The sequence below is a fragment of the Mytilus galloprovincialis genome, chromosome 5 (assembly GCF_965363235.1).
Source record: "Mytilus galloprovincialis chromosome 5, xbMytGall1.hap1.1, whole genome shotgun sequence".
NCBI classification, from domain to species: Eukaryota; Metazoa; Mollusca; class Bivalvia; order Mytilida; family Mytilidae; genus Mytilus; species Mytilus galloprovincialis.
Genome location: NC_134842.1, coordinates 62,289,960 through 62,317,792, shown reverse-complemented (window position 1 = coordinate 62,317,792; position 27,833 = coordinate 62,289,960). Strand labels below are relative to the sequence as shown.

Below are 27,833 nucleotides of genomic sequence, written 5' to 3'. Positions count from 1 at the left end.
GGTCGGGTTGTTGTCTCTTTGACACATTCCCCATTTCCATTCTCAATTTTATTGTATAAGGTCGAACATAATAAACAATGTTCAGAATATTTTGACTTGAACTGAATACTTAAAAACTAACTTTATGAAATTCTTTGTGCTTTTTGAGGTATTTAAAATGTTCCACAGTGAAACATATTTGCATAACATAAGCTTGCTTTATAATATCTTTATGCAAAGTTGTGATACTAATTTTAGTGTTATTTTACACCTTTACTGTATTTTAGGTTGTTGGCACATTTGCTATTTTACATACAGTGTTTCGGCACATTAGGAAATTTGTGTTGTTAGGCACTTCTGGTTTGTTTTCCTAAAATGAAGGAAAACACATTTGGGTAACTGTCTGACTGGCAGATTCACCATATCTTTTTTACATAGATTAATAAAGATCATAATATTTCATGTTGAAGACATAATGCTGCTATTATCACTTGCTAATATTTTCTCTCTGATAATTTCAGTCCTTATGATGGTAAATGGAGTAAGTCTATGGTAGGATATGGACCAGAGGATTCACATTTTGTTGTAGAGTTAACATATAACTATGGCATTGGTGCTTACAAATTGGGAAATGATTTTAGGGTTTGTATAGCATGTATAGTATATAGTTAGATTATATTATTTGTATTGAATCTATGTATTGTACCCAAGAATTCAAGATAATTGCTGTTCTTTATCCCAGAGGGAAATAGTAATGGTTTGTATACATCTCCTTCCCAGTTTGCAACTTCTTAGGAAGTCTTTTGACAGAATGATCTTGTTCCCTTAAGTTATGACACGCTGTCCTATTTTTGTATACAGTTATTTGAATGAACACATGCTTCGTCAGAGGACAAGGACTTGAAAAAGTGTATAAACAGGAATTTCCAATATCAAGCAAGTCCTAAAAGAGTCTTCTTGAACTGAAAAAGTTACATATATTGTCTAAATATGAAAATCAAAGTTTACTTTGAAAATGCAAAGGTATACCAACTTTCAATTTCAAATATCTCACACTGAATACCATTGCTGAAGGTACAGGTTTGATATTTAGGAGTGCTATCATGGATATTGAATAGAAGTGCATTAATTCAAAATTAGTTTTGCATTAACCATCACACCATTCAGTGTTTTACCATTCAGTGTTTTTAAAGTCACATTCAGTGTTTTAAAAGTCACATTCAGTGTTTTTAAATTCACATTCAATGGCACCTGGCTAAACCCTTATAAATTGATAATGTTAGATTTGCATATTGGATATCTGTGACCTGTCTTAGAGTTAAAATGCCTCAATGGAGATGATAATTTGTGACTGTAAGGTTCAACTCTCTTATAATAGTGACTGTTGACCCTGTCACATGTTTGAGTAATTCTTACTCTTAACCATACTTGAGTAGTTTTTATACCCCACGCAACGGGTTGCATACTATGTAGTTGTGCATGTCGACGGGAAATTGCGATTCAATTTTTTTTCTAGGAGTTACGCCCCTTTGAACTTATTTACTTTAATGTACTACTGCAACAGTTTGTCATCGCACCTTCTCTCAAACCACACAACAGAATTTCACGAAACCTTTTCAGATAATAAGGACATACTATGTAGTTGTGCATATCGATGGGAAATTGCGATTCAATTTTTTTTCTAGGAGTTACGCCCCTTTGAACTTATTTACTTTAATGTACTACTGCAACAGTTTGTCATCGCAACTCCTCTCAAACCACACAACAGAATTTCACGAAACCTTTTCAGATAATAAGGACATACTATGTAGTTGTGCATATCGATGGGAAATTGCGATTCAATTTTTTTTTTTTGAGTTACGCCCCTTTGAACTTATTTACTTTAATGTACTACTGCAACAGTTTGTCATCGCAACTCCTCTCAAACCACACAACAGAATTTCACGAAACCTTTTCAGATAATGAGGACATACTATGTAGTTGTGCATATCGACGGGAAATTGCGATTCAATTTTTTTTCTAGGAGTTACGCCCCTTTGAACTTATTTACTTTAATGTACTACTGCAACAGTTTGTCATCGCAACTCCTCTCAAACCACACAACAGAATTTCACGAAACCTTTTCAGATAATAAGGACATACTATGTAGTTGTGCATATCGACGGGAAATTGCGATTCAATTTTTTTTCTAGGAGTTACGCCCCTTTGAACTTATTTGCCTCACTATATACTGTTGACTCCCGCTTGGAATTTATGTACTACTGCAACAGTTTGTCATCGCAACTCCTCTCAAACCACACAACAGAATTTCACGAAACCTTTTCAGATAATAAAGACATACTATGTAGTTGTGCATATCGACGGGAAATTGCGATTCAATTTTTTTTCTAGCAAAGTGAGATTTTGTTTCTCCAGTGACAATATGAAGACGTGGGGTATGTGAGCGTGCTCACAAAGGTTCTTTAATTGAGTTGAGTAGGCCTCTAGATCTGCTAGTCCAATTACCTAAATAAAAACAAGCTCTAGCGTAACATATCAACTGACAGCTTTCAGGCTTTTGAATCAATCTTTTTTATGACATTTCCTTTGTGATAAATTGTCTACCAGCACTCATTTTAAGTACTCAGTACTTTTCATTTGTTATGTTCTATTTCAGGGTATAACCATTCATTCCAAAGACATTATTAGAAATGCCAACAAATTAAATTATCCAGTGGTAACAGATGGAGAGTCACAAATTCTGACCTCTCCTGATGGCTATAAATTTATTGTCATGGAGAAAGAAACAGAAGGAGGTATGTCAAATACTCTTAATATACAGAAAAAAAGGAGTTATTTGAATTTGGAATAATTTGGAATTCTAGAAAATTGATTAAAAATGTATGATAAAAACTACCCAACTAAATAGGATTAGAATGATGCATGCATGGCTTAGGTTGATTTTATTTTCACTATCATTTCAGTATGAACTAACTAACCCCCTTAGCCATGCTCTTATGGCTAACCCTATTTAGTTGGGCTAGTTTTCATCATAAATTTTTCATAAATTTTCCAGATTTCAAAATGATTTTAGATTCAAATAATTCCTTGTTAGAACAGTACAGGTACACCAGTTCCAAATCTGGCCATCCATTCAATATATTCCTTCCTGTGATTAGATGCATATTTAAAAAGCTTTTTTTAATTTGTCTCTAAGGTATAAATCATAGATAAGAAACTTTAAAATTAAAAGCATATCAAAGGGTGAATTGATGTACAACTCTACAAGAAGAGCTACAAAAAGTGAGCAAATAAATTAACTTCATAAAGTATCAACTTGAATTCTAAAAATGTATGGGACTTTCAAGAGTTCTATATTGTCTGTTTCCTATGCTAAGTCTTAAACTGATTCCGTTCAAGCAAATAAATAAATTCAAAACATGGCAAATTATTTCAATAAGGAAGAGGAGAAAACAACACATATATGCTTGGTACGATGTTTGATTGGCGATGAGACAGCTATCCATAAATCTTCATAAAAAAGTTTAAAAAAACCCACTTTTAAACAACATCAACACTTATGAACCACATCAAAGTTTGTAAACATAAGGGCAAACACCACAAGATAAATTTCTTACATATAAGGGTGTAAACTACTTAATAAATAACATGGACTTGTGGGTACCTGCTACTATTGTTCAGAAATGTAGATGTGAAAACTGATTATATAAATGTATACCAATATTTTGTGTTTTCTCCTTGAGTATTATTAAGTGTGTCATGGAATGGTTCTAAATGCAATAGTATGAATGTATGAATGGAACAGATAATTAATCAACACCTCTGATCAAATAAGTTTATTTTCTCTTATTTTTAAAACACTACACAAAAAATAGAAATCAGACTAAGTTTTAAGTATGGAATAACAATCAGTTTTACATAAGTCATGAAAGAAGTTTAAAAATAACATGAATAAAGAAATTTCATGGCAGGATGAATTAATTATTGGACCTGTATTCAATACATCTTCTTTGCCATTTCTAATTTTATAGTTAAAATAATAAAATCATGACATTTCAATTTAGAGTTATTTCCCTTTAGTCTGAATCTAGGCTAAATTTATAACACAATTCTTGATGTACCCAACAAAATATTATTATCATATAAAGTTATTGATAAAGTAAAATGTCTCAATAGTACTCAGTTATTTGCAAAGATGATTCTTTAGATGATATTTGACTATAATTTGTTATTGTTACTAAAACAAATCGTGTTTACAAATTAAAACACTACAAACTGTACATTTTTATAATTTTATCTGTATGACAGATTAAATTTCTAAAACATGTTATAGGTAGATTATCAATAGTATTGTAACAACAGATTCTCTAATAATAAAATACAAATACACATTAACATACATCATAAGCAAATATATAAATTAAAACACTAAAAACATGATACTAAACGAACAATAGGAATTGTTAAATTAAAAAGTTAATTGAAATAATTATTAATTTATGACTTCTTTTACATTTCTTTTTTTTTTTACCAACAAATAAATATTCTTTATTCTTCATTTCTTAATATATCTTCTTTAGATAAATATTGTTTTTAAAAAATATACATAAATAAAATATCTCTTACCGATTATAATCTCTTTATAGAATACTGATGTGTCTCCGAATGATAAATAACTTGCAATGAATAAAAACGTTCTCACCTCATATGGAATTTACTGACCCGATATATATTGTATTAGGTCACTAACACACCATGTAAATAATAATATATCAATGGAAAATACAGCACTAACAATATGATATGCATGTACAGAACCTCAAAGAATGTTCATAAATTTTCTTATGATTACAAAAAAAACCCCAGCAATCATTTGCAAAACAAGTTTTTTTTCAGTAGACATTTCAAGGAGCTTTAGTTCCTTGAACACTCAACATATATAACAATTGGCAGCAAAATCCCATAATATAAGTTAACAACAAACTTGGTAAACTTAATGTTATTAATTAGATAAAGACAAATGTTATGAGCATGCAATGTTAATTGAGACAATATTATGACAGATTTAATGATAGTTGGAAATGAGAGGATGTGATGAATAAATTGGTATAATACATTTTAATTTATTTTAAAACCAAGATGATCTTTATTAGACTCAAATGACTTATGTTTAATGACTTTTTAAAATTTTAAAGATTTTATTAACCATCGTGAATGCAGTGAAAGAAACATATTTAAGTTTACACAAGTCTTTCTACTTGAATATGAACTCATCATAGATACCAGGACTACATTTTGCATATACAACAAACGCGCGTTTCGTCTACAAAAGACTCATCAGTAATGCTCCAATCCAAAAAAGTTAAAAAAAAAAGTCAAATAAAGTACAAAGTTGAAGAGCATTGAGATCCAAAATTCCTAAAAGTGTTTCCAAATACAGATAAGGTAATCTATGCCTGAGGTAGAAAAGCCTAATTATTTCAAAAAATTTTAAATTTTGTAAACAGTGATTTATTTGTTTTATTGAAAGAAAAAAAAAGTTACTAAAATAAAAAGAAATTCATGACACAAAAAATTCTTACAACTAAACAAAATAATGTCATAGACCTTTTTTGATGAATGTTAAAGCATTCACAATAAGTTGAATATATTCTAATTTTTTCCCATGTTAGTGACATTACTGCATATTTTCATTTGGAAATGTAACATTTATTTTGTGCAAGTCAAAAGTGGGAACCATTCAATAATTATATGAATGAAGTTTGATAATGAAAAGCCACTCTAAAAAGCCAAGAGTACCCCATGACCTCTAAATTAGTAATGCTTTGTTTTGATTAATATATATATTAATAATCATGTGTATTTTTGCTTGAAATTATAAATAATAAATGTTAAATATTTTACATGTTCTTCTTTTCTATTTACAGACCCAGTTAAAAAGGTGACCCTGTCTTCTTCAGACTTAGACAAATCTGTTGGTAAGTCGATAGATAGCATTTACTCAACATTCAAACATTAAATCAAAATTTCTACTAATGATCAAACTTCTCCAGTCAGTCATTTTCAAAAGAATTCAAATATTATTTCTGCTGATTTTTCTGTAAAAATTCACGATTTACACTATAGAAAATCAATAAATTCTATGATTGATTTTTTTTTATCAGTTACACTTTTGCTCATTAATGCTTATATTTTTCAGTCGAATAAATTGATTTTAATCATGTGAAATTTGTCTTACTAAATGTTTGACAAGTCCTTTCATAAATTTGTTGAAGACTTATATAAATTAACCATGTTAACACTTTTTTATGGAAACTCATTTAAGATATTGCTTATAAGTTGTTGAGGAATCAATTTCATCTTCATTTCATCATGTGGCAAAGTTACTGTCAAATTGACATAAAGCATATCATATTTATGCAACATTACTCATAGCATATTTACTTTTAAGACACTGTTTTTAGCTCACCTGGCCCAAGTGAGCTTTCCTCATCACTTGGCATCAATCATCATCATCATTAACTTTTATAAAAAATGTATCTGATGATCCTGCCCTGCAACCGACATTGTCCTCATCGGTAAAAATAGAACATAGGGGTTTCCTATAGAATCCTATGAGAAAAATGTAAAAAAAAACAATTTCAAATAGTCACAACTTGTAAACTGATTTGAATAATGATAAATATTCTTCAGTAATTATTGTAAAGACAACAATGGGATTACTTGAATTTTTTCCAGGGGGTGCATTTTTAACAGGGTGGTCGATAATTTCACCTTGATATGTTCCATTTTCAGAATTATACAGTGTTACTTTTCTATAAACCATTATTATATCTTTCTTTCAGAATGTTTAAAATGGTAGAATGCCCCCCAGACCCCACTGGTTAGTAGTGGTCAGGGGAACCCTTGTACGTAAAAGACACCCTTGTAGATTTAGAAAAAGAGCAGGCTAATTCCGCTACCAGGCAGCACTCGCACCCGCAAAGTGGAAAGGGATTAATATAAGTTGCAAAACTTGTTTCCTAATCCACTATAAATAAATATGTTTAAACTAACCCCTGCCCAGGGTTTTCCATAAAACATTAAAAGGCATTTTCTGCATTATACAGTCCCCGGGTGAAATAAATATTTGGAGTGGAGGATTTTTTTTTTTTTTGTGTATTATCTAGAATATCAAGAACATATATATGGCAATTCATATCATATTGGAGTTATTGTCCTTGATAATTATTTTCTGCAATTTATTGGTAAATTTGGTTGATCTATTCAAAAATCTTCTACTTTTAACTGAACTTCTCGGCCAAATTATACTAAACTTGGCCTCAATCATTACTAGTGTATCTATCATGAATTAAACCATACTTTACATGATTTCCAAAACCACGGTATATACAAGTGAGCAGCACAGGTTGTTCAGAGCCTCTTGTTTATATCCACTAACATGAAATGAAATTAGATATCTTCTCTCATCCAAGAGAAATATTTGTCTTTATAAGTTTTTTACCTGATAATAATATATACGTTTGCTTTTGGGGGAAAAACTCACTAGGCACCTGTGATTTTTAAACTAAACGCCAAATCAAAGATTTATCCAAAATTAAGCATATCTTTTGTAAAATAACAGTTGTCACTTATACATACACAGTACATACTAGTATATAGTAAAAGATAATTAAATTGTTCCTTTTTAGCACTTCTCTGGGTTTACCTTAAATCTTTTTACATATGAAAGCTAGGGATGTAGAAATAGATAAAAATGCTGTAAGTTTTTTTGGTCTGCTTAGTAATAGCATCTTTTCTTATATGTGTCAGAATTTTCTTACAAGTCTGATATTATGGTAAATAAGGACTTAATTGTTTTTATGAAGAAAACAGAGTACATGCTGTGAACTAATTTTTTTCTAGTACTCATAGAAGTAAACTTTATAAAGTTTAGCTTTTCCTGAGCGACCATCATTATTGTGGCATCCAATATAGAGTTGTCCATCTGTAGAGAAAGCCAGAGACATTGGATATTGTATGCCTATATCTTCAGTATTGTAATGTTTAATGTGGTTTCCATCACTATCAAGGACATGTAAGAGATGATTATTTGGTTCTGAAACTATTATATTGTCTCTTGGGGTTTTGGCTACTCCAAAACACTGGAATTTATACTCTGTATTTCTTTCTTTCCTTCCTTCATAACTATTTATCACTTTCCCTTCAGTTCCTAGAACTATAAGTTTTGAATTGTTTTCAACATCAAGACCAAGATCAGCAACAAAGATGTTGCCATTTTCAGTAGTAGTGATACACCATGTACAATTAAAGAGAGGTTTGTTATTACTGTCATGTTCATAGATAGCTTGCTGCTTTCCCTTTATATCCATAACAATGATAACTCTTCTGTCTTCTTTGCCTCCCCCTACTATAATTTTCTCTTTGGTGCAATTTATAGAAATAATTTTAAAAGGTGAAAAATTATATATGGAGTCAACTACTTGATCAGTTCCATTGTTTATCTGTTTGATTCTTGAATCCTTAGGACAAAAAAGAAGATCATTGGATTCATTAACAAAAAGCCCACAAGTCTTAATATTAAAGCTGTACAATACTACCAGATTATTTCCTTCCTGTTTGACTTTCTGTAACAAAGAAGAATTATGGTCACTTAACCATAAAGAATTATTGTTATCTACTGCTACATAACTGATATCTCTTAACTCAGTTTGGAATTCCTTTGAAGTTTCAAGTATTATTTCACACTTTGAAATTTTCTTTATTTTCTGTAATGACCCAAAATTAGACTGAATGATCTCCCCTGAGGCAAATTCCATCACTATGTCATCTGGGAATTCTATTGATCTCAAATCCTTTTTATCTAATGTTAAGTTTTCAATTTCTTTGAAGAAAGTTGCTGCCTCTGTAGTACTTGAAATATCTTCTAGTTCAGTAGATTGCTTGTTGAGATCTAATTTAAACTTTTGTATGTTCTCTTTTCCTTCATCAAATGCTTTTATTGAACTCTGATGATCTTGATTAAGATCAGAAAGAAGCTTGTCCACATATGTACCAACTACTTCAGTAAGAGCTTTCTTTCGGTCTAGAATATCCTTTTTTGCCTTATCATAACTTTCTGATTTAGATTTGTTTATTTTTGCCAATGTCAGTTCATTCTCTTTTAACCTTCTTTCGTTGATTTTGACTTCTGTTTGTCTCTTTCTAATATCAATCATTTTATTCTCATAAAATTCCTTTATTTCTCCCATGGTATGTCCATTATGTATTGTTGAAACACAAGTTGCACAAACTAAGATATTACAAGCTTTACAGAATAAACAACAATCTTGACCTTTGTGTTTTTGGCATGGAATGTTGGAGAAGTCCATGTTTATCTCCCCTTCTTCAGCAGGCAGACCAATCTTTTTAATATCACAGATTTGATGTTTATTAGCATTTTTGAACTTAGAATGTATTTTGTTTTTACATGTCTGACACATCAGGAGATTGCAGTCTTTACATTTCCACTGGATCTTTGGGTTACTTTCACAGAGTTCACAATTTACTGGGAACTGACCCTTTGATATAGATTTAGAAAATGCCATCATCTGTAATATTTCGCTTCTTTTTTCACTCACCTGAAAAAAGAGTTGTAATTAAAAGAATTTTATTGGTATAAAATACTTATTTATATAAGACATTTAGAATAAGCATACTTTGTCTTAAGATATTAATTTTATTTGGCTTAGAAACGGTTTCGAAAGCAATGCTGTGCTGAACTTTTCTGTCCTGTTTTGAGACAAGTACAAATGAAATTTATGTTTTCAGATATTGTGCATGGTTATTCTTTTTATACTGCAACTACAACTCTTTCAACTGTTCCAAATGGAATATTTAGGGAAAAACCATAATTTTTTTTACGACCACAAAAATTTATAAATTTTTGGTCATATATTGCTATCATGTTGTCGTTGTCGTCATCAGCTTTGTCTGGAGACAGATGGTTTTCGGATAATAACTTTAGTATAAGTAAATAGAAATCAATAAAATTTTAACACAAGGTTTATAACCACTAAAGGAAAATTGGGATTGATTTTGGGGGTTATGGTTCCAACTGTTTAGAAATTACTGGCCAAAAAAAAAGAGTTTCCAGACAATATCTGTATGAAAAACTGTATGAACCTCTCTGAAATTATACCACAAATTTCCATACTACAAAGGGATGGTTAGGAATGAATTATGAATTTGGGGGGCGGGGGGGGGGGGGTATGGCTCAAAACCAGGGTTTTCGGGTTAAAGGACAATTGATACAATTTAATTCAGTGTAATCCAAATCAAGTTACAGTGAGTTGACTATGGGTGTTACTGTTTACCTGTAGCTATTGTTCAACCAGATTTAAACATTGACAATACAATAGGGACATTTAAATTGACCAGTTGGTTTTGTAAGATTTAAATCTACCTTGTTGCTACCTGTAAAAAAATTTATTCACCTAACCCAAAATTTCAGCATGCTTTTTTTCTGAAATTTATCTTGACCTAGGATTATTCTATCAAAAAATTGAAAGGGTAGAAATATTTTTAGGTTTTCATTGTTTTAAATCCCCAGTATTGATAATATTTCTAAAATTTACCATAAAATCTTAATCAGTAAAATATTCTGTTAACTGCATATTAATATGTATGAAAATTAAAACTGTTTTTAAATAATAAATGATTCTTTAAATGTGTAACCCTCATACATAGTATTGTCCATTTGTCAGTGACACATGAAAGAGCTATCCATGTGATTTCAGTTTCAATTTTCAGATGGATTATATGTTGTGTATTTCTTTAATGTCCCTTCAAGATTTTCATTTTGGAATATGATATTTGCGGTGTTTTTCTTTGAAATTTATTATTATAAGAGGATTTTTTAGGAAAAAATACTGTGTTTACTGAAGGAAATTCAATTTGCATAATATGGAATAAGTTATCTAAAAAGTTATAAAAAATCAAACTTGAATGCAAGAAGGAGAAATAATTGTAACACATTCATTATAAATTTTGGGATATATTATAAAAGTGATTAAATGGAATATATATATATCATTGGAAGTATCATGGAAATGAAACAAAATCTTGTTAAATTCATAAAGTGGATATAATCTAATGTAGCGATAAAGTGAAATGAAAAAGTAAAATATTCCAAAACATTCCTAATGTTGGGATAATATGAATGTGAAATTGGAAATATTATAAAGTTCTGGATCTAATATTGTTTAACTGGAATATATACATGTAAATGAAATAAAAACTCAATACTGTGGATATAATAAAATCAAGTGATATTGTGAAAATATATGAATAAACTTATCCAAAATATTTGTAAAGTGAAAATACTCATTTTAAATGTGATAATGGAAATAATCAAATATTGGAAAGTCTGTACCTGTTTTTAGGGATATATACATGATATATATCATGGGAAATTTAACAAAATTTTGATATAGAGAGAAAATCTAGTTATATAGTCAAAAGCATGAACAAAGATTCAAAAACTTTTGTCATGTTCATAAAATTAGAATAATGTTATAAATTATTTCAGATAAAGAAAATGGAATACTGGATGAGATGTAAAATATGTAGGGTAAATAAAATAGTTCATTCAAATATGATTTTGATATTTCAATATGTACAAGGAACATGTCAAAAACAAATTATTTTGAGTTATTTCCCATTAAAAAGCTAAAGAAATATTAAAAAGGTTTTTTTCAACAATATACAAGAAAACTTAGCACTCATAGTATTTGGCTATGAAAACATTAAAGAGGAAATGTAGTGAATTATATGACATGCAATTAAATTCCCTTATAAAAACATATAGTCTTGATCTGGCTTGCCTTCTTCTAAAATTTTTAAAAATCTCTTTTTCCGTCTCAATGTTGTGTTTTTTGGCATTTGATGATTAATTATCTCAGGGAAAACATCCATTTCCATAACAAAAAGACTAATAACAAAGTTAATTTCTTTACCTGTTTTAGGATTCTCTAATAAAAAACATGAGAAAAGGATTTTTTTTATCAAATTTACAGTGTTTAGTTTATGTAAGAACATGAAATAAGTTTGTGTCTGTTATCAAATATAAGTGGTCATATTCTAGCATTATTCATACCATATAATTTAGACTGAATGCATATTATGTTATTCAACAAAGATAAAAAAAAATTGAAGCCTTGATGCCATATAAAAAAAATTAAAAGTAAAAACAAAACTATCTCAGTTATACTACAACAGTAACAATTAAACAGGTGAAGTGATAGGACAAGAAATACTTCTGGAAAAAAGCATGCTGAAAGTTTTGGTTAGGTGAATTAAAAACTGTACAGGTAGCATCAAGGTAGATTTAAATCTACCAAACCAACTGGTCAATTTAAATGTCCCTATTGTATTGTCAATGTTTCAATCTGGTTGAACAATAGCTACAGGTAAACGGTAACACCCATAGTCAACTCACTGTAAAGAAAATTTTTTGATTACCTCCCTTACACTGCCTTTAAATTATGTATAAAGACATGTTAATTGTCTTGAGGTGATTAGCTTTCAATTTATTTTTAGCAGTTACTATTAATTAATAATAATTTTAGCCATGACTATGTATGTCATTTTATATTTTAAAACTTTTATGATGGATTTAAATGGGTAATTATGGTTGCAAACTCCATTAGAAATTTGAATTGAGGTACTGACTATATCTTGAGGGAAAGATTTTTTTGGGGAATAAGGGCAAGGGTGAGGTAAAAATTGTGGGGAAGACAGTTTTTTTCTTATTTCAGATTTTCAAGATTTGAAAAAAAATTTCTTCAAATATTTTTTTTTTGCAAAAAAAGGGGGATACTTTTTTTTTTAAAAAGGGGGGGGGGGGGTCACTACGCAACAGCATATTGCATTTTGTTAGAGGGGGGGGGGGGGGGTATTGCACAAAAATAAAAAATTGAGTATAAATAAATTCAAATCATATAACCAATTCTAAGTTATTTGACTACAGATATTCTGTGTCAGAAACCTATTATGTGTCAAATAGTTGGTTTTCTTGTTTGATGGTTTTAATCTTGTCATTTTTGGAGCCCTTTATAGGTTGGTGTTCAGTGTAAGCCAAGGCTCTGTGTTGAAAATCGTACTTTGACCTATAATAGTTTACTTTTGCAAATTGTGGCTTGGATGGAGAGTTGTATCCTTGGCACTCATACCACATCTTCTTATATATATTCAATCCATCAAAATCCTGTAAAATAATAATGCTTAGGAGTTTTAGCTTTCTGTATGGTATTATGTTATAAAGAAAAGAGAGTAGATAAAATCAAAAATACTGTTGATCTTGCATACTTCCTTGCTGTCTATATAAGGCCATTGTGAGCTATTTGTTACATGCTTTATAGTATAGTCACATTTTATTTGTTTACAGCTAATCTAGTTTCTTGATGTCACTGTCTCAAAGACAAATACATTATATTTATACTGACCTTTACATTTGATTATGTCTACCCTCTTTACCTCGTGCTATTAAATGCACAAATTATAAATGTTGACTTCTGATAAAAGTTATTTATACTTCCCATCATATGACTTTATCTGACTTTTATTGATTACAACTGGTTAAACATTATGAAATAAATTTAAAGTGTATGGCTTTTTGTACAAAGGTTGCCTTACCTTAGGTATGTCATATGTTTTGTGAAGATACTTAATCATTGAATATACAGTTATAGATTGTAACAAACTATTAGTTTCCCAATAGGTGACAATGATAGCCATTTTCGAGATACAGACTTGGCCTTTGATAGCTGACTAGGGGGTATGGGCTTTGCTCATTGTTGAAGGCCGTATGGTGACCTATAGTTGTTAATGTCTGTGTCATTTTGGTCTCTTGTGGACAGTTGTCTCATTGGCAATAATACCACATCTTCTTTTTTATATTTAGACAGTTGATTTTTGTCGAGCCTGTGACATAGCTCGACATAGGGATAGTGATCCGGAAGCGGCTACAGCCGTTGCGTTGGTTAACTTCCTAAAAGCTTTATATTTTAGAAGGTGGAAGAACTGGATGCTTCATACTTAGTATATAGATGCCTCATGTTACGAGGTTTCCGTCAGTCACATGGCTAATGTCTTTGACCTCATTTTCTTGGTTCAGTGACTACTTGATAAAAAGTTAAGATTTTTTGTAATGTTAAAATCTCTCTTATTATAAGTAATAGGTTAACTATATTTGGTATGTGCGTACCTTGCAAGGTCTTCATGCCCGTCAGACAGTTTTCACTTGACCTTGACCTCATTTCATTGATCAGTGAACAAGGTTAAGTTTTGGTGGTCAAGCCCATATCTCAGATACTATAAGCTATAGGTCTAGCATATTCGGTGTATGGAAGGACTGTAAGGTGTACATGTCCAACTGGCAGGTGTCATCTTACCTTGACCTCATTTTCATGGTTCAGTGGTCAAAGGTCTAATTGTAACCGATATGTACACAGTTAATGACAAGAATTTGATCTTGACATATATACCAGTGGAGTTTTCTTTCTTTGATAAGACACAATTATTGATCCATCTTATTTGTAAGTGACGTTTTAAGACAATTAATATTGTAGATTATTGGAAAAGATTATGTGGTATGAAGGTTTATTCACAAGACAACAAGACAGCTGTGTTAGGATATGATGATAACCAGGTTTGTACACTGCCACAATTTAATATAATGATTGATCTGAAAAAAATAGAAGAGTTCTTGCAGAAACTAAGGTTAATTTCCAAGTAACTGATTTTTTAGTCAATTTATGTAAGTACTACATCCTAATCCTTAATGTCTGCTTTTCAGTGAAAGTTTTAATGGACAAAGCATATAAATCTTCTCTACACTTTTTAACTTAATTAGAATCAACATGATATATTACTGAACTAACTGCAATAATGAATATAATAATAGTTATCACTATACAATTATCTCATATTTATTTTGGTTTGTATGTTACAGTTAGATTATCTACCTACCTAAATGATAGCATTTGTTAGTTTTCTTTGCCAGATATAAAGTAGAAATTGTTGATACAACCCTGCAGCTCTGTTCTTCAATGGACAACTGTGATCAACCAATAGTAATACATTCGTTCTTGCTGGTGCTTGGGGCCTCCTTATCTTGTAAGGATTAGAAAGTGTTGCTCCATGTTGAAGACCTCCCACTGACATTTTAATGAAGAACAGCAATACAAGTGGTTTTTTATACGACCGCAACCATTTTTTTGCTTCGTATAATGCTATCATGTCATCTGCGTCGTCGTCCGCTGACGCATTTAGTTTCCGGACATTTAATTTAGTTTTAGTAAATGGATCTAAAATAAGCATTTTTGTAGTTTTCAAACAATAACTTGTGTTTAAGTGTATGAATCTCTCTGAAATTATACCACAAGTTTCCATACCATGAAGGGATAGTTATTAGTGACTTTGGGGGATGATGGCTCAAAATGATTTGGAATTAGGGGCAAAAAAAGATTTTCTGGTCAATGTACAATTAAGACAATTTCAAAGCAGTGTAAGGGAGGTAATTCACAAACATTTAACATACAAGGTTGGATATGTTTGGATTTACCTCTCATACACTTCTTGTTAATTATGTATAAAGAAATGTCAGGTTTTGGACTAATTGCAAAAAAAGGGGGGTGGGTGGGGGGTGGTAGTAGTTTTCAATATTTCTCAAATTTCAAATTTTCATCCAAATTTCGCAAATTTCAAATTTTTTATAAGTTTGAAGAATAAATCTTTAATTGCACAATATTGTGCAATAGATTTGTAAGATCTTAACATTTGTTTTGTGTGAGAAACCCATATTATATCAAAAATTTGATCACAATCCAAATTCAGAGCTGTATCAAGCTTGAATGTTGTGTCCATATTTGCCCCAACTGTTCAGGGTTTGACCTCTGTGGTCGTATAAAGCTGCGCCCTGCGTAGCACCTGGTTTTTTTAGCGTTTGTTTTGTTACTGGTAGTGCTTTCATTTCCATATTTAGAGGCTGATGTAGAGGGGGCCGCCCTTTTGTTAAAACAATTGTTGATTATATATAAGGAATTACTGAAGCCCTTAAGGAAATTCCTAGATCTGAAGCCGACATCCTTTGTTTTTCATTATAATTAAAGGAATCTACATAGCATTACCATCTTCTGGAATGTCAAGCAGATCTGTGATGAGCAAGTTCTGAATAGGTTACTCAGGTTCATCAATATTTAGACTGTGAATATTTATCAATTAAAGTAATTTGAGGACATTTCCAGTATACTATTTTCTTGTCATTGTAGTGCAAGTTAGAATTGTATGAAATAGGAACAGATGTGGACCATGCCTCAGCTTTTGGAAGAATTGCGTTTGCTTGTCCAGGAATAGAGGTAAAGTAAACACTGTATCTTGCTTATAATCATGGCTTTCTCAAGTCAAATTAATACTAGGATAAAGAAGACTGGAAAAATATTTTTCAAAGGTCAATATTCAAGAAAAGTCTCAAAATTGTGATTCTTTTTCTGTTACTTGATTGCTTTATTCTATCACTTTAGACTTTGATTTTCTATAGCTATTGGTTAACATTTCTGATCAGTTGAAGTTTTAATTCATGAAACTAATTGTAAGTTGGTCAAAATTTTGAATGAACTGTAATGGAAGAAACCCTTCCTATCAAGTTATTGTAAATAAAAATCTTCAATAAAATCTGCTTGAAAATATTATGATATATCTGAGCATTCAAACAACACTCAAAGATAAAACCATACTTAAGTTTAACATATAAATAAAGTGTATATGTCTAGGAAACAGCAGTACAATAACACAATTAAAGCAGAAAATACATCTAAAGGTCTTCAAAAATAGACTAATATAAAAAAGAAGATGTGGTATGATTGCCAATGAGACAACTATCCACAAAAGACCAAAAAGACACAGACATTAACAACTATAGGTCACCGTACGGCCTTCAACAATGAGCAAAGCCCATACCGCATAGTCAGCTATAATAGGCCCCGATAAGACAATGTAAAACAATTCAAACGAGAAAACTAACAGCCTTATTTATGTAAAAAATTGAACAAAAAACAAAGATGTAATAAATAATGTCTATACTATATGACAACCTTCAATTCAACCATGTCTAAGAGATGTTTCACAAAAGTAAATTAACCAATAAAATATGTGTTAAAGCATTAATTTCTTTAAAGATAAAAAAAACCAACCAAGATATAAAACAAGAACTGACAGGGTTCAAACTTAAGACGGACAAGGACCTTAGTTATTTTTAGCTCACCAGGCCCAAAGGGCCAAGTGAGCTTTTCCCATCACTTTGCGTCCGTCGTCGTCCGTCGTCATTAACTTTTACAAAAATCTTCTCCTCTAAAACTACTGGGCCAAATTAAACCAAACTTGGCCACAATCATCATTGGGGTATTTAGTTTAAAAAATGTATCTAGTGACCTGGCCAACTAACCAAGATGGCCGCCATGGCTAAAAATAGAACATAGGGGTAAAATGCAGTTTTTGGCTTATAACTCAAAAACTAAAGCATTTAGAGCAAATCTGACGTGAGTAAAATTGTTTATCAGGTTAAGATCTATCTGCCCTGAAATTTTCAGATGAATAGGACAACCCGTTGTTTGGTTGTCGCCCCTAAATTGGTAATTTAAAGGAAATTTTACTGTTTTTGGTAATTATCTTGAATATTATTATAGATAGAGATAAACTGTGAACAGCAATAATGTTCAGCAAAGTAAGATTTACAAATAAGTCAACATGACCGAAATGGCCAGTTGACCCCTTTAGGAGTTATTGCCCTTTATAGTCAATTTTTAACTATTTTTCGTAAATCTTAGTAATCTTTTACAAAAATCTTCTCCTCTGAAACTACTGGGCCAAATTAATCCAAACTTGGCCACAATCATCTTTGGGGTATCAAGTTTAAAAAATGTGTCCGTTGACCAGGCCATCAAACCAAGATGGCCGCCATGGCTAAAATAGAACATAGGGGTCAAATGCAGTTTTTGGCTTATAACTCAAAAACCAAAGCATTTAGAGCAAATCTGAATGGTAAAATTGTTAATCAGGTCAAGATCTATCTGCCCTGAAATTTTCAGATTAATTGGACAACCCGTTGTTGGGTTGCTGCCCCTAAATTGGTAATTTTAAGGAAATTTTACTGTCTTTGGTTTTTATCTTGAATATTATTATAGATAGAGATAAACTGTGAACAGCAATAATGTTCAGCAAAGTAAGATTTACAAATAAGTTGACCCTTTTAGGAGTTATTGCCCTTTATAGTCAATTTTTAACCATTTTTCGTAAATCTTAGTAATCTTTTACAAAAATCTTCTCCTCTGAAACTACTGGGCCAAATTATTCCAAATTTGTCCACAATCATCTTTGGGGTATCAAGTTTAAAAAATGTGTCCGTCGACCCGGCCATCCAACCAAGATATCCGCCATGGCTAAAAATAGAACATAGGGGTAAAATGCAGTTTTTGGCTTATAACTCAAAAACCAAAGCATTTAGAGCAAATCTGAATTGGGTAAAATTGTTTATCAGGTCAAGATCTATCTGCCCTGAAATTTTCAGATGAATCGGACAACCCTTTGTTGGGTTGCTGCCCCTAAATTGGTAATTTTAAGGGAATTTTACTGTTTTTTTACGACCGCAAAAATTTTAATTTTTCGTCGTATATTGCTATCACGTTGGCGTCGTCGTAATGCGTCGTCATCGTCGTCCGAATACTTTTAGTTTTCGCACTCTAACTTTAGTAAAAGTGAATAGAAATCTATGAAATTTTAACACAAGGTTTATAACCACAAAAGAAAGGTTGGGATTGATTTTGGGAGTTTTGGTCCCAAAATTTTAGGAATTAGGGGCCAAAAAGGGCCCAAATAAGCATTTTCTTGGTTTTCGCACTATAACTTTAGTTTAAGTAAATAGAAATCTATGAAATTTTGACACAAGGTTTATGACCACAAAAGGAAGGTTGGGATTGATTTTGGGAGTTTTAGTTAAAACAGTTTAGGAATTAGGGGCCAAAAAAGGGCCCAAATAAGCATTATTCTTGGTTTTCGCACAATAACTTTAGTATAAGTAAATAGAAATCAATGAAATTTAAACACAAGGTTTATGACCACAAAAGGAAGGTTGGGATTGATTTTGGGAGTTGAGGTCTGAACAGTTTAGGAATTAGGGGCCAAAAAGGGGCCCAAGTAAGCATTATTCTTGGTTTTCGCACCATAACTTTAGTATAAGTAAATAGAAATCTTTGAAATTTAAACACGAGGTTTATGACCATAAAAGGAAGGTTGGGTTTGATTTTCGGAGTTTTGGTCCAACAGGTTTTTAGGAATAAGGGGCCCAAAGGGTCCAAAATTGAACTTTGTTTGATTTCATCAAAAATTGAATAATTGGGGTTCTTTGATATGCCTGATCTAACTGTGTATGTAGATTCTTAATTTTTGGTCCCGTTTTCCAATTGGTCTACATTAAGGTCCAAAGGGTCCAAAATTAAACTTAGTTTGATTTTAACAAAAATTGAATCCTTGGGGTTCTTTGATATGCTGAATCTAAAAATGTACTTAGATTTTTGATTATTGGCCCAGTTTTCAAGTTGGTCCAAATCGGGGCCCCTAAACTTTGTTTGATTTCATCAAAAATTGAATAATTGGGGTACTTTGATATGCCAAATCTAACAGTGTATGTAGATTCTTAATTTTTGGTCCCGTTTTCAAATTGGTCTACATTAAGGTCCAAAGGGTCCAAAATTAAACTTAGTTTGATTTTAACAAAAATTGAATCCTTCGGGGTTCTTTGATATGCTGAATCTAAAAATATACCTAGATTTTTGATTATTGGCCCACTTTTCAAGTTGGTCCAAATCGGGGTCCAAAATTAAACTTTGTTTGATATCATCAAAAATTGAATAATTATGCCAAATCTAACTGTGTATGTAGATTCTTAATTTTTGGTCCCATTTTCAAATTGGTCTACATTAAAGTCCAAAGGGTCCAAAATTAAACTAAGTTTGATTTTAACAAAAATTGAATTTTTTGGCTTTTTTGATATGCTGAATCTAAACATGTACTTAGATTTTTGATTATGGGCCCAGTTTTCAAGTTGGTTCAAATCAGGATCCAAAATTATTATATTAAGTATTGTGCAATAGCAAAAAATTTTCAATTGCACAGTATTCAGCAATAGCAAGAAATCTTCAATTGCACAGTATTGTGCAATAGCAAGAAATTTTCAATTGCACAGTATTGCCCAATAGCAAGAAATCTTCAATTGCACAGTATTGTGCAATAGCAAATATTTTCAATTGCACAGTATTGCGCAATAGCAAGAAATATCTAATTGCACAATATTGTGCAATAGCAAGAAATTTTCAATTGATTGGAGTTATCTTTCTTTGTCCAGAATAGTAGTTGAATCAACTTAAATCATTATTTTATACAATGCACAATGTATATTCACTTTTACTACCAACTGATAAATTAAAACACTCTTTACCATTCAGTGATAACAAGCACTTTTTGTTACATTTTAATATTTTATGATGTATTTAAATGAGTAGTTATTATTGCAAACTCCATTAGAAATTTGAATTCAGATCAGTTTTGAAAAAAAGGGAAAGGGGGATGTGAAAAAAAATGGTGGGGGGGGGGGGGTTTAATTTTTCTCATTTCAGATTTTATAAATAAAAAGAAAATTTCTTCAAACATTTTTTTGAGAGGATTAATATTCAACAGCATAGTGATTGCTCAAAGACAAAAAAATTATTTTAAGTTCATTAGACCACATTCATTCTGTGTCCAAAACCTATGCTGTGTCAACTATTTAATCACAATCCAAATTTATAGCTGAATCCAGCTTGAATGTTGTGTCCATACTTGCCCCAACCGTTCAGGGTTCAACATATGCAGTCGTATAAAGCTGCGCCCTGCGGAGCATCTGGTTAGTTATTATCTTGAATATTATTATAGATAGAGATAAACTGTAGACAGCAATAATGTTCAGCAAAGTAAGATTTACAAATAAGTCAACATGACCGAAATGGTCAGTTGACCCCTTTAGGAGTTATTGCCCTTTATAGTCAATTTTTAACCATTTTTCGTAAATCTTAGTTATCTTTTACAAAAATCTTCTCCTCTGTAACTACTGGGCCAAATTAATCCAAACTTGGCCACAATCATCTTTGGGGTATTTAGTTTTAAAAATGTGTCTGGTGACTCGGCCATCAAACCAAGATGGCCGCCATGGCTAAAAATAGAACATAGGGGTAAAATACAGTTTTTGGCTTATAACTCAAAAACCAAAGCATTTAGAGCAAATCTGACATGGGTAAATTTGTTTATCAGGTCAAGATCTATCTGCCCTGAAATTGTCAGATGAATCGGACAACCCGTTGTTTGGTTGTCGCCCCTAAATTGGTAATTTTAAGGAAATTTTACTGTTTTGGGTTATTATCTTGAATATTATTATAGATAGAGATAAACTGTGAACAGCAATAATGTACAGCAAAGTAAGATTTACAAATAAGTCAAAATGACTGAAATGGTCAATTGACCCCCTAAGGAGTTATTGTCCTTTATAGTCAATTTTTAACAATTTTCATAAAATAAATCCACTGAAACTACTGGGCCAAGTTCATTATAGATAGAAATAACTGTAAGCAGCAAGAATGTTCAGTAAAGTAAGAGGTACAAACACATCACCATCTCCAAAACACAATGTTGTCATGAATCCATCTGCTTCCTTTGTTTAATATTCACATAGACCAAGGTGAGCGACACAGGCTCTTTAGAGCCTCTAGTTAAAATATGCAATGCATTTATATTCAGAACTGTCCTGATTTAAATTGTTTTTGTGAATTGATAATTCATACTTATTTTCCTTTTCTTCAGTTGCCAGATATCCAGAGTAAAATGAAGGAAGAAAACCAGACCATTCTAACAGATCTAATCAGTTTAGACACTCCAGGGAAGGCCACAGTACAAGTTGTCATTGTAGCTGATCCTGTAGGCATTACTTAAAGTGCAATTCTATTCAAAATACAAAAACAATACATGCACTATTTTTGTAACCCTTTATAAGTGAAGTATACTTAACTGGTACTATAGACAACAGTATTCGATACAGTTTAATACTAAATCTTTATTAAAAATCACCTAGCATAACTTACAACAGATAGATTTTACTTAGTAATGCATGTAACACAATTAATCTTGAGGTTTATGTATGAAATTGAAAATGAATATTTCACTACTCCCTTTTTAGCTCATCTGACCTAAAATGATACAGGAGCTTTTATCATCACTTTCTCTCCCTTGCCATTTCTCTTTTACATGAATGGATTTATTGTCCCTGAAATGTTAATTTTTAGTAAATTTAAAAGTTTAAGGCTTTAACATAAGATTACAGCAAACAGATTAGTAATATCTATAAGAAAGTCAACATGTTTGAATTGTCAATTGACCACTTATATGAGTTATTGCCTTAGAAAACCTAGTTTTACTAATTTTAGCGCTTCACTTGGCGTCCATCGTCGTCTGTCGTCATCGTCCGTCTGGTGTAAACTATTTCAAACATCTTCTCCTCTGAAATTACTTAACCAATTCCAACCAAACTAAAGCTGAACGATCCTTAGGGTATATAGAATAAATTTGTGTTTTATTTTCTGTTTCGTCAAAAAACATGGCCACCATGGCTAAAAAAAGAACATAGGGGTAAAATGCAGTTTTTTGGCTTATATTTCAAAAACCAAAGCAGTAAAATCAAATCTGACATGGGGGTTAAAGTGTTCATAAGGCAAAGTTCTATCAACCCTGAAATTTTCAGATGAATCTAATAACCCATTGTTGGGTTGCTGCCACTAAATTGGTAATTTTAAGGAAATTTTGCAGTGTTTGGTTATTATCTTGAATAGTTTTAATGATAAAGATAAGCTGTAACAAGCAAATATGTTCAGTAAAGTAAGATCTACAGATAAGTTTATATGACCAAGGTTGTCTATTGATCCCTTTAAGAGTTATTGCTCTTTAAAGGACAATTTTACAAAATTTGTTTAAAAAACAAACTAATCTGAAATTAGACACTTAAACTCTTAAATGATAGATATTTGCCAAAAAATCAAGGTGAGCTATTCCGGCTCTTGAGAGCCTCTTGTTTATAGTATATATATTAGATAAAGAGAAATTGTTAAAGCAAAATGTTAAGCACAATGAGAATACTAATAAGTCAACATCGATATTTACTTATCGTCAATTAACCTTTTTCAAAAGTTATTACCCTTGAGTGATATTCAAGCATGACTGATTGCAATATTAAAGGTGGAAAATGAGAGATGATTTAACAAATAAGCAAGCATGACTGATTTTAATATTAAAAGGGGAAAAAATAATATCAATACTTTTTTTACCAGGTGAGAGATTCAAACTCTTGGGATACAGATACCAATACAGATATATATATATATATATATATGGAAATTGTTCAGTGGCGGATCCAGAACTTTTCATGAGGGAGGGAGGGGGAGCGTTTACTTACCTAAGGGAGGCCTGCTCCAGTCATGCTTCAGTGATTCCCTATGTAATCAACACATTTTTTTCCCTTGAAAGGGGGGCCTGTGCCCCTATGGCCCCCCTGGATTCGCCTATGATGTCTGTATAATCTATATCTTAACTACTCAATGGTCCTATGAAATTTAATACAATGGTAAGAAGATGTGGTATGATTGCTGAAGAGACAACTAAGTTCATAAACTTTTATCCTCACAGTTCAGTGCTAATCTTCTATTTACAGGATGGACATGAGATCTGTTTTGTTGGAGATGAAGGATTTAGAGATTTATCACAAGTAGATCCGAACGCTGATGAACTTTTAAATAAGGTTGGTTTATATGGTTGTCTTAACACAACTGTGTATGTCTATTATGTTTTCTTTAGCAAACTTCTATTGAGGGACTATTAGTCCATTAGTTTATCATTAGGTCAATAATTGGTGCTATCATTCTTGATATAAATGCTGATTGTAAAGTTTATAAAAGAAACAGCTTTACATGTAAAAATACATTTGAGTAACTTGATGTTGATGTTTAAGTAAGAGAACAGATTCGTGTTTAATTTTTTCTTGTTTATTTTTAAACAATGAAGTTAAATAATAAACTGCATCAATCTAAATTAAACAGAAATTTTAACAGGAAACAATTATTCAGCTCTATTGCAATATGGACAAATGTATCTTTATATTTAAGTCAGTAGTCTTTGACAAGCGTTATTTTAATCCGCTTATAGTTAGACTGAATCATTTCCCCCTTAAAACTCAATGGTAGCTATTTGAGCTCCATGCTCTTTAAATAGAAAACTTGCAGAGATAAATCAGGAATGTGTTGGAAAAATTAATGAAGAAATACACTTGAAATATTTTTTGGTAAAGTTTTTATACCAAATATCCTCATGTTTGAATGTCGATGTCATGACAATAAAACTATGTCAAATTTTAAAACTGTTTTTTTCATAGTGTGAATTTGAATATTGGGTGATACCCTGTCAACTCACTCTTTCTCACTCCATTTTGAGTTCATACTGTTCCCTCTATATGTTTTGGTTACCTTTATTTGTCTTTTCCTTATCAATTTATGGGATTTGATCAACAGTAAACAGATGTGGTCCTAATTTTTCCAAAAAAACATTTTCCATTGACAATTCAGGCCATTATTTCATACTTCCCAGTATTGGCAAGAACTACCAAGTGACAGGGCTCATAAAACCTTATATTTCCCTTATGTAAGAAGAAAAGTGTTGATCTAAAGATATGAATAGAAATGCAATGGAACACCTAAAAAATATAAATATCTTTAGTTTTTGCAATCTTGTTATAAAATAAGACATTGGCCAAGTTGTTAGAATTGATTTCATATATCAAAAGAATGTAATGATATGACATGTTTGTAGAATAACCATCAAGTATGTTTGTAACTAAAACTACATTTGAAAGAGAACATCATACAACATATGATAGTAGACTGTATTTTTCATTAAATCTGTGCTAAAGATGATCTTACGTTTTTACAGGCAATGACAGAAGACAAGAGTGATGAATGGTTTGAGAAAAAAGGGAAAACAAAAGCAACAGCATAATAAATCATGGAAGGTGCAATTTATTTAGAATTATTATAGTAAAATATTTGTAACAATTTTTAAATCACATGCTATATGTAATGCTGCCTTGACTGAAGTCAGTTGTTTGTTTTGAAATTTATAAATGATTATTAGAACTTTTAGAAACTGCTTGGATTACAAATCTAGCCAAAAGAATACATAAATTAACTATATTACACTTTGTTATATTCAGAGGTAGTTTGTGTTTACATTTATATTTTTATATTTGAAAGAAAATATAATTGGTAGATTTAGACAACTTTGAAACTTTGTAGTTTTTAAATCAAGAACAAAAAAGGGTTTGTTAAACCTTATTCTTTATGAAATAGATTAGATTTATTATTGTGATGATTGAAAATGCTATTTTGACATTATCATGTTTTGGGTAAACCTGATGGTTATAAAAAAAATATAAAGAGGGCGTAGTAAAATTTTATTAATATTTTGATAAAAGTTCAAATTTCTGTGATAATTATTTTAAATGTATATTTATGCTTGAAGGTGCTAATGAATTTTGTGTCACAGTGGGAGCTGACTTAATGTGCATACAATACATAGTCTCAAAATTTATTTTACTATATGTGTAAGTGCAATATGGTTTATTTCACATATAAAGGTCCTTGTTGTCGTGTTTCATGATTTTTTGTCACTTATTCGATTTTAATGACAAAACAGGAAGGGTACATTCCAGATTTTATTAAATTCACCAAATTAGAAAATATTTCCCTAACATTTTATTTTTACATTATTTGAGATTTTTCATACATGACTTGTTCAGCAGCAGAATTTCTAGATTGTCGACACTTGAATTTAAATTTCAGTTGCATACTTAGACAGTATACTGATTCTAAACTTTGATAATGAAGGCTAAGTGATTTATACTAATAAAAATGAACACTTGTGTAGTAAGGTGCAAGAGTTTTTACTGTTATTCGCCGTGAAGGAACCCCTATTACAACCCTACATCATACGATAAGACGTCTAGTTGATCTTTTGTATGCAATCATTTTTCCATAGTGGTTGTATCGGACACAAATGTGTGGCCTTCCAATTTCATTGAACATTTTGTTTTTGTCAATCGGACAAATGTATAAAGGCCAGATACTGAATGAAAATAATTTTTGTCCAGTAAAGTATCTTTTCAGTTATATAGTATGAATCATTGGTTGAACAAATAGCTTGATTGAAAGCAAATTTTATGTTCAGAATACTGAGAATTTAGAAGTATAAATATAATACCAATATGTATGAGTTTCAAAGTTAACAAAGCAAAGAGGATATTTATTTTTTGCAAATGTTTAAATGTTATGTGTTTGTGTAGTGTACAGTTTTAAACCATTTTGTTAAAGGCTGTGAAGCCAAATTCTCTGCAACTAGCAAATATTTATATGTATTGATAATAGTGAATGATTTGTCAATGTAGCCTTTTTTGTCCACATTTTATTCTGCCAAACAAAGAGAGGGCATTTTGTTATATTAAAAGACACTGTTATTTGATTTATATTAATATTCATATTTGATTTTTTATATATTGTCAAATATACATTGGATTATGGGTAAATAAAAATGACGAACGAAGAATGATATTTTATTTACATCACCAACTGGATTCAATCAGTATATCATGAAGATATTGTATGATTTAGCATTAGAAGCTGAACCTTCATCAATCCATATAAGTAGTGTGTACTTACTTCAATTGCATGTTATAAAATTTATGTGATTCAAACTTTTAAAGTCAACTAATTTAAATAATGTTACTATCAACAAAGAAGGGTTGAAACAAAACTGCCAAATTTTCATATAAACAAGAAGACTAACAGTCTGATTCATGTGCAAACAAATTTTTTAAAATCTAATTAAGGAATGACTAATATTTTTTCTGTCTATGAAGAAATAACAATAAAAATTTGGTGCACACTGAATAACGCTCGTAGCAGCTTATTTAACAGTGTGCACCTCATTTTTATACGACCGCAAAATTTGAAAAATTTTTCGTCGTATATTGCTATCACGTTGGCGTCGTCGTCTGCGTTGTCGTCGTCGTCGTCCGAATACTTTTAGTTTTCGCACTCTAACTTTAGTAAAAGTGAATGGAAATCTACGAAATTTTAACACAAGGTTTATGACCACAAAAGGAAGGTTGGTATTGATATTGGGAGTTTTGGTCCCAACATTTTAGGAATTAGGGGCCAAAAAGGGCCCAAATAAGCATTTTCTTGGTTTTCGCACTATAACTTTAGTTTAAGTTAATAGAAATCTATGAAATTTTGACACAAGGTTTATGACCACAAAAGAACGGTTGGGATTGATTTTGGGAGTTTTGGTTTCAACAGTTTAGGAATTAGGGGCCAAAAAAGGGTCCAAATAAGCATTATTCTTGGTTTTCGCACAATAACTTTAGTTTAAGTAAATAAAAATCAATGAAATTTAAAGACAATGTTAATGACTACAAAAGGAAGGTTGGTATTGATTTTGGGAGTTTAGGTCCCAACAGTTTAGGAATTAGGGGCCAAAAAGGGACCCAAATAAGCATTTTTCTTGGTTTTCGCACCATAACGTTAGTATATGTAAATAGAAATCTATGAAATTTAAACACAAGGTTTATGACCATAAAAGGAAGGTTGGTATTGATTTTGGGAGTTTTGGTCCCAACAGAATAAGGGGCCCAAAGG

General features: G+C 31.1%; 1 protein-coding gene across 1 annotated transcript in view; it reads left to right on the top strand.

The window, feature by feature from the left end:
* Positions 1–26,739, top strand: part of LOC143076220 (glyoxalase domain-containing protein 4-like) — a 32,896-nt gene extending 6,157 nt beyond the window's left edge. Inside the window, exons 3-10 of the mRNA XM_076251930.1 lie at positions 501–621; positions 2,636–2,774; positions 5,907–5,957; positions 14,589–14,668; positions 16,290–16,376; positions 21,904–22,017; positions 23,801–23,887; positions 25,072–26,739. Of these exons, the coding sequence (XP_076108045.1) occupies positions 501–621; positions 2,636–2,774; positions 5,907–5,957; positions 14,589–14,668; positions 16,290–16,376; positions 21,904–22,017; positions 23,801–23,887; positions 25,072–25,137 (745 nt within the window). The 3' untranslated portion in view covers positions 25,138–26,739. The remainder of the gene's footprint in view (positions 1–500; positions 622–2,635; positions 2,775–5,906; positions 5,958–14,588; positions 14,669–16,289; positions 16,377–21,903; positions 22,018–23,800; positions 23,888–25,071) is intronic.
* The last annotated feature ends 1,094 nt before the right edge of the window (positions 26,740–27,833 follow it).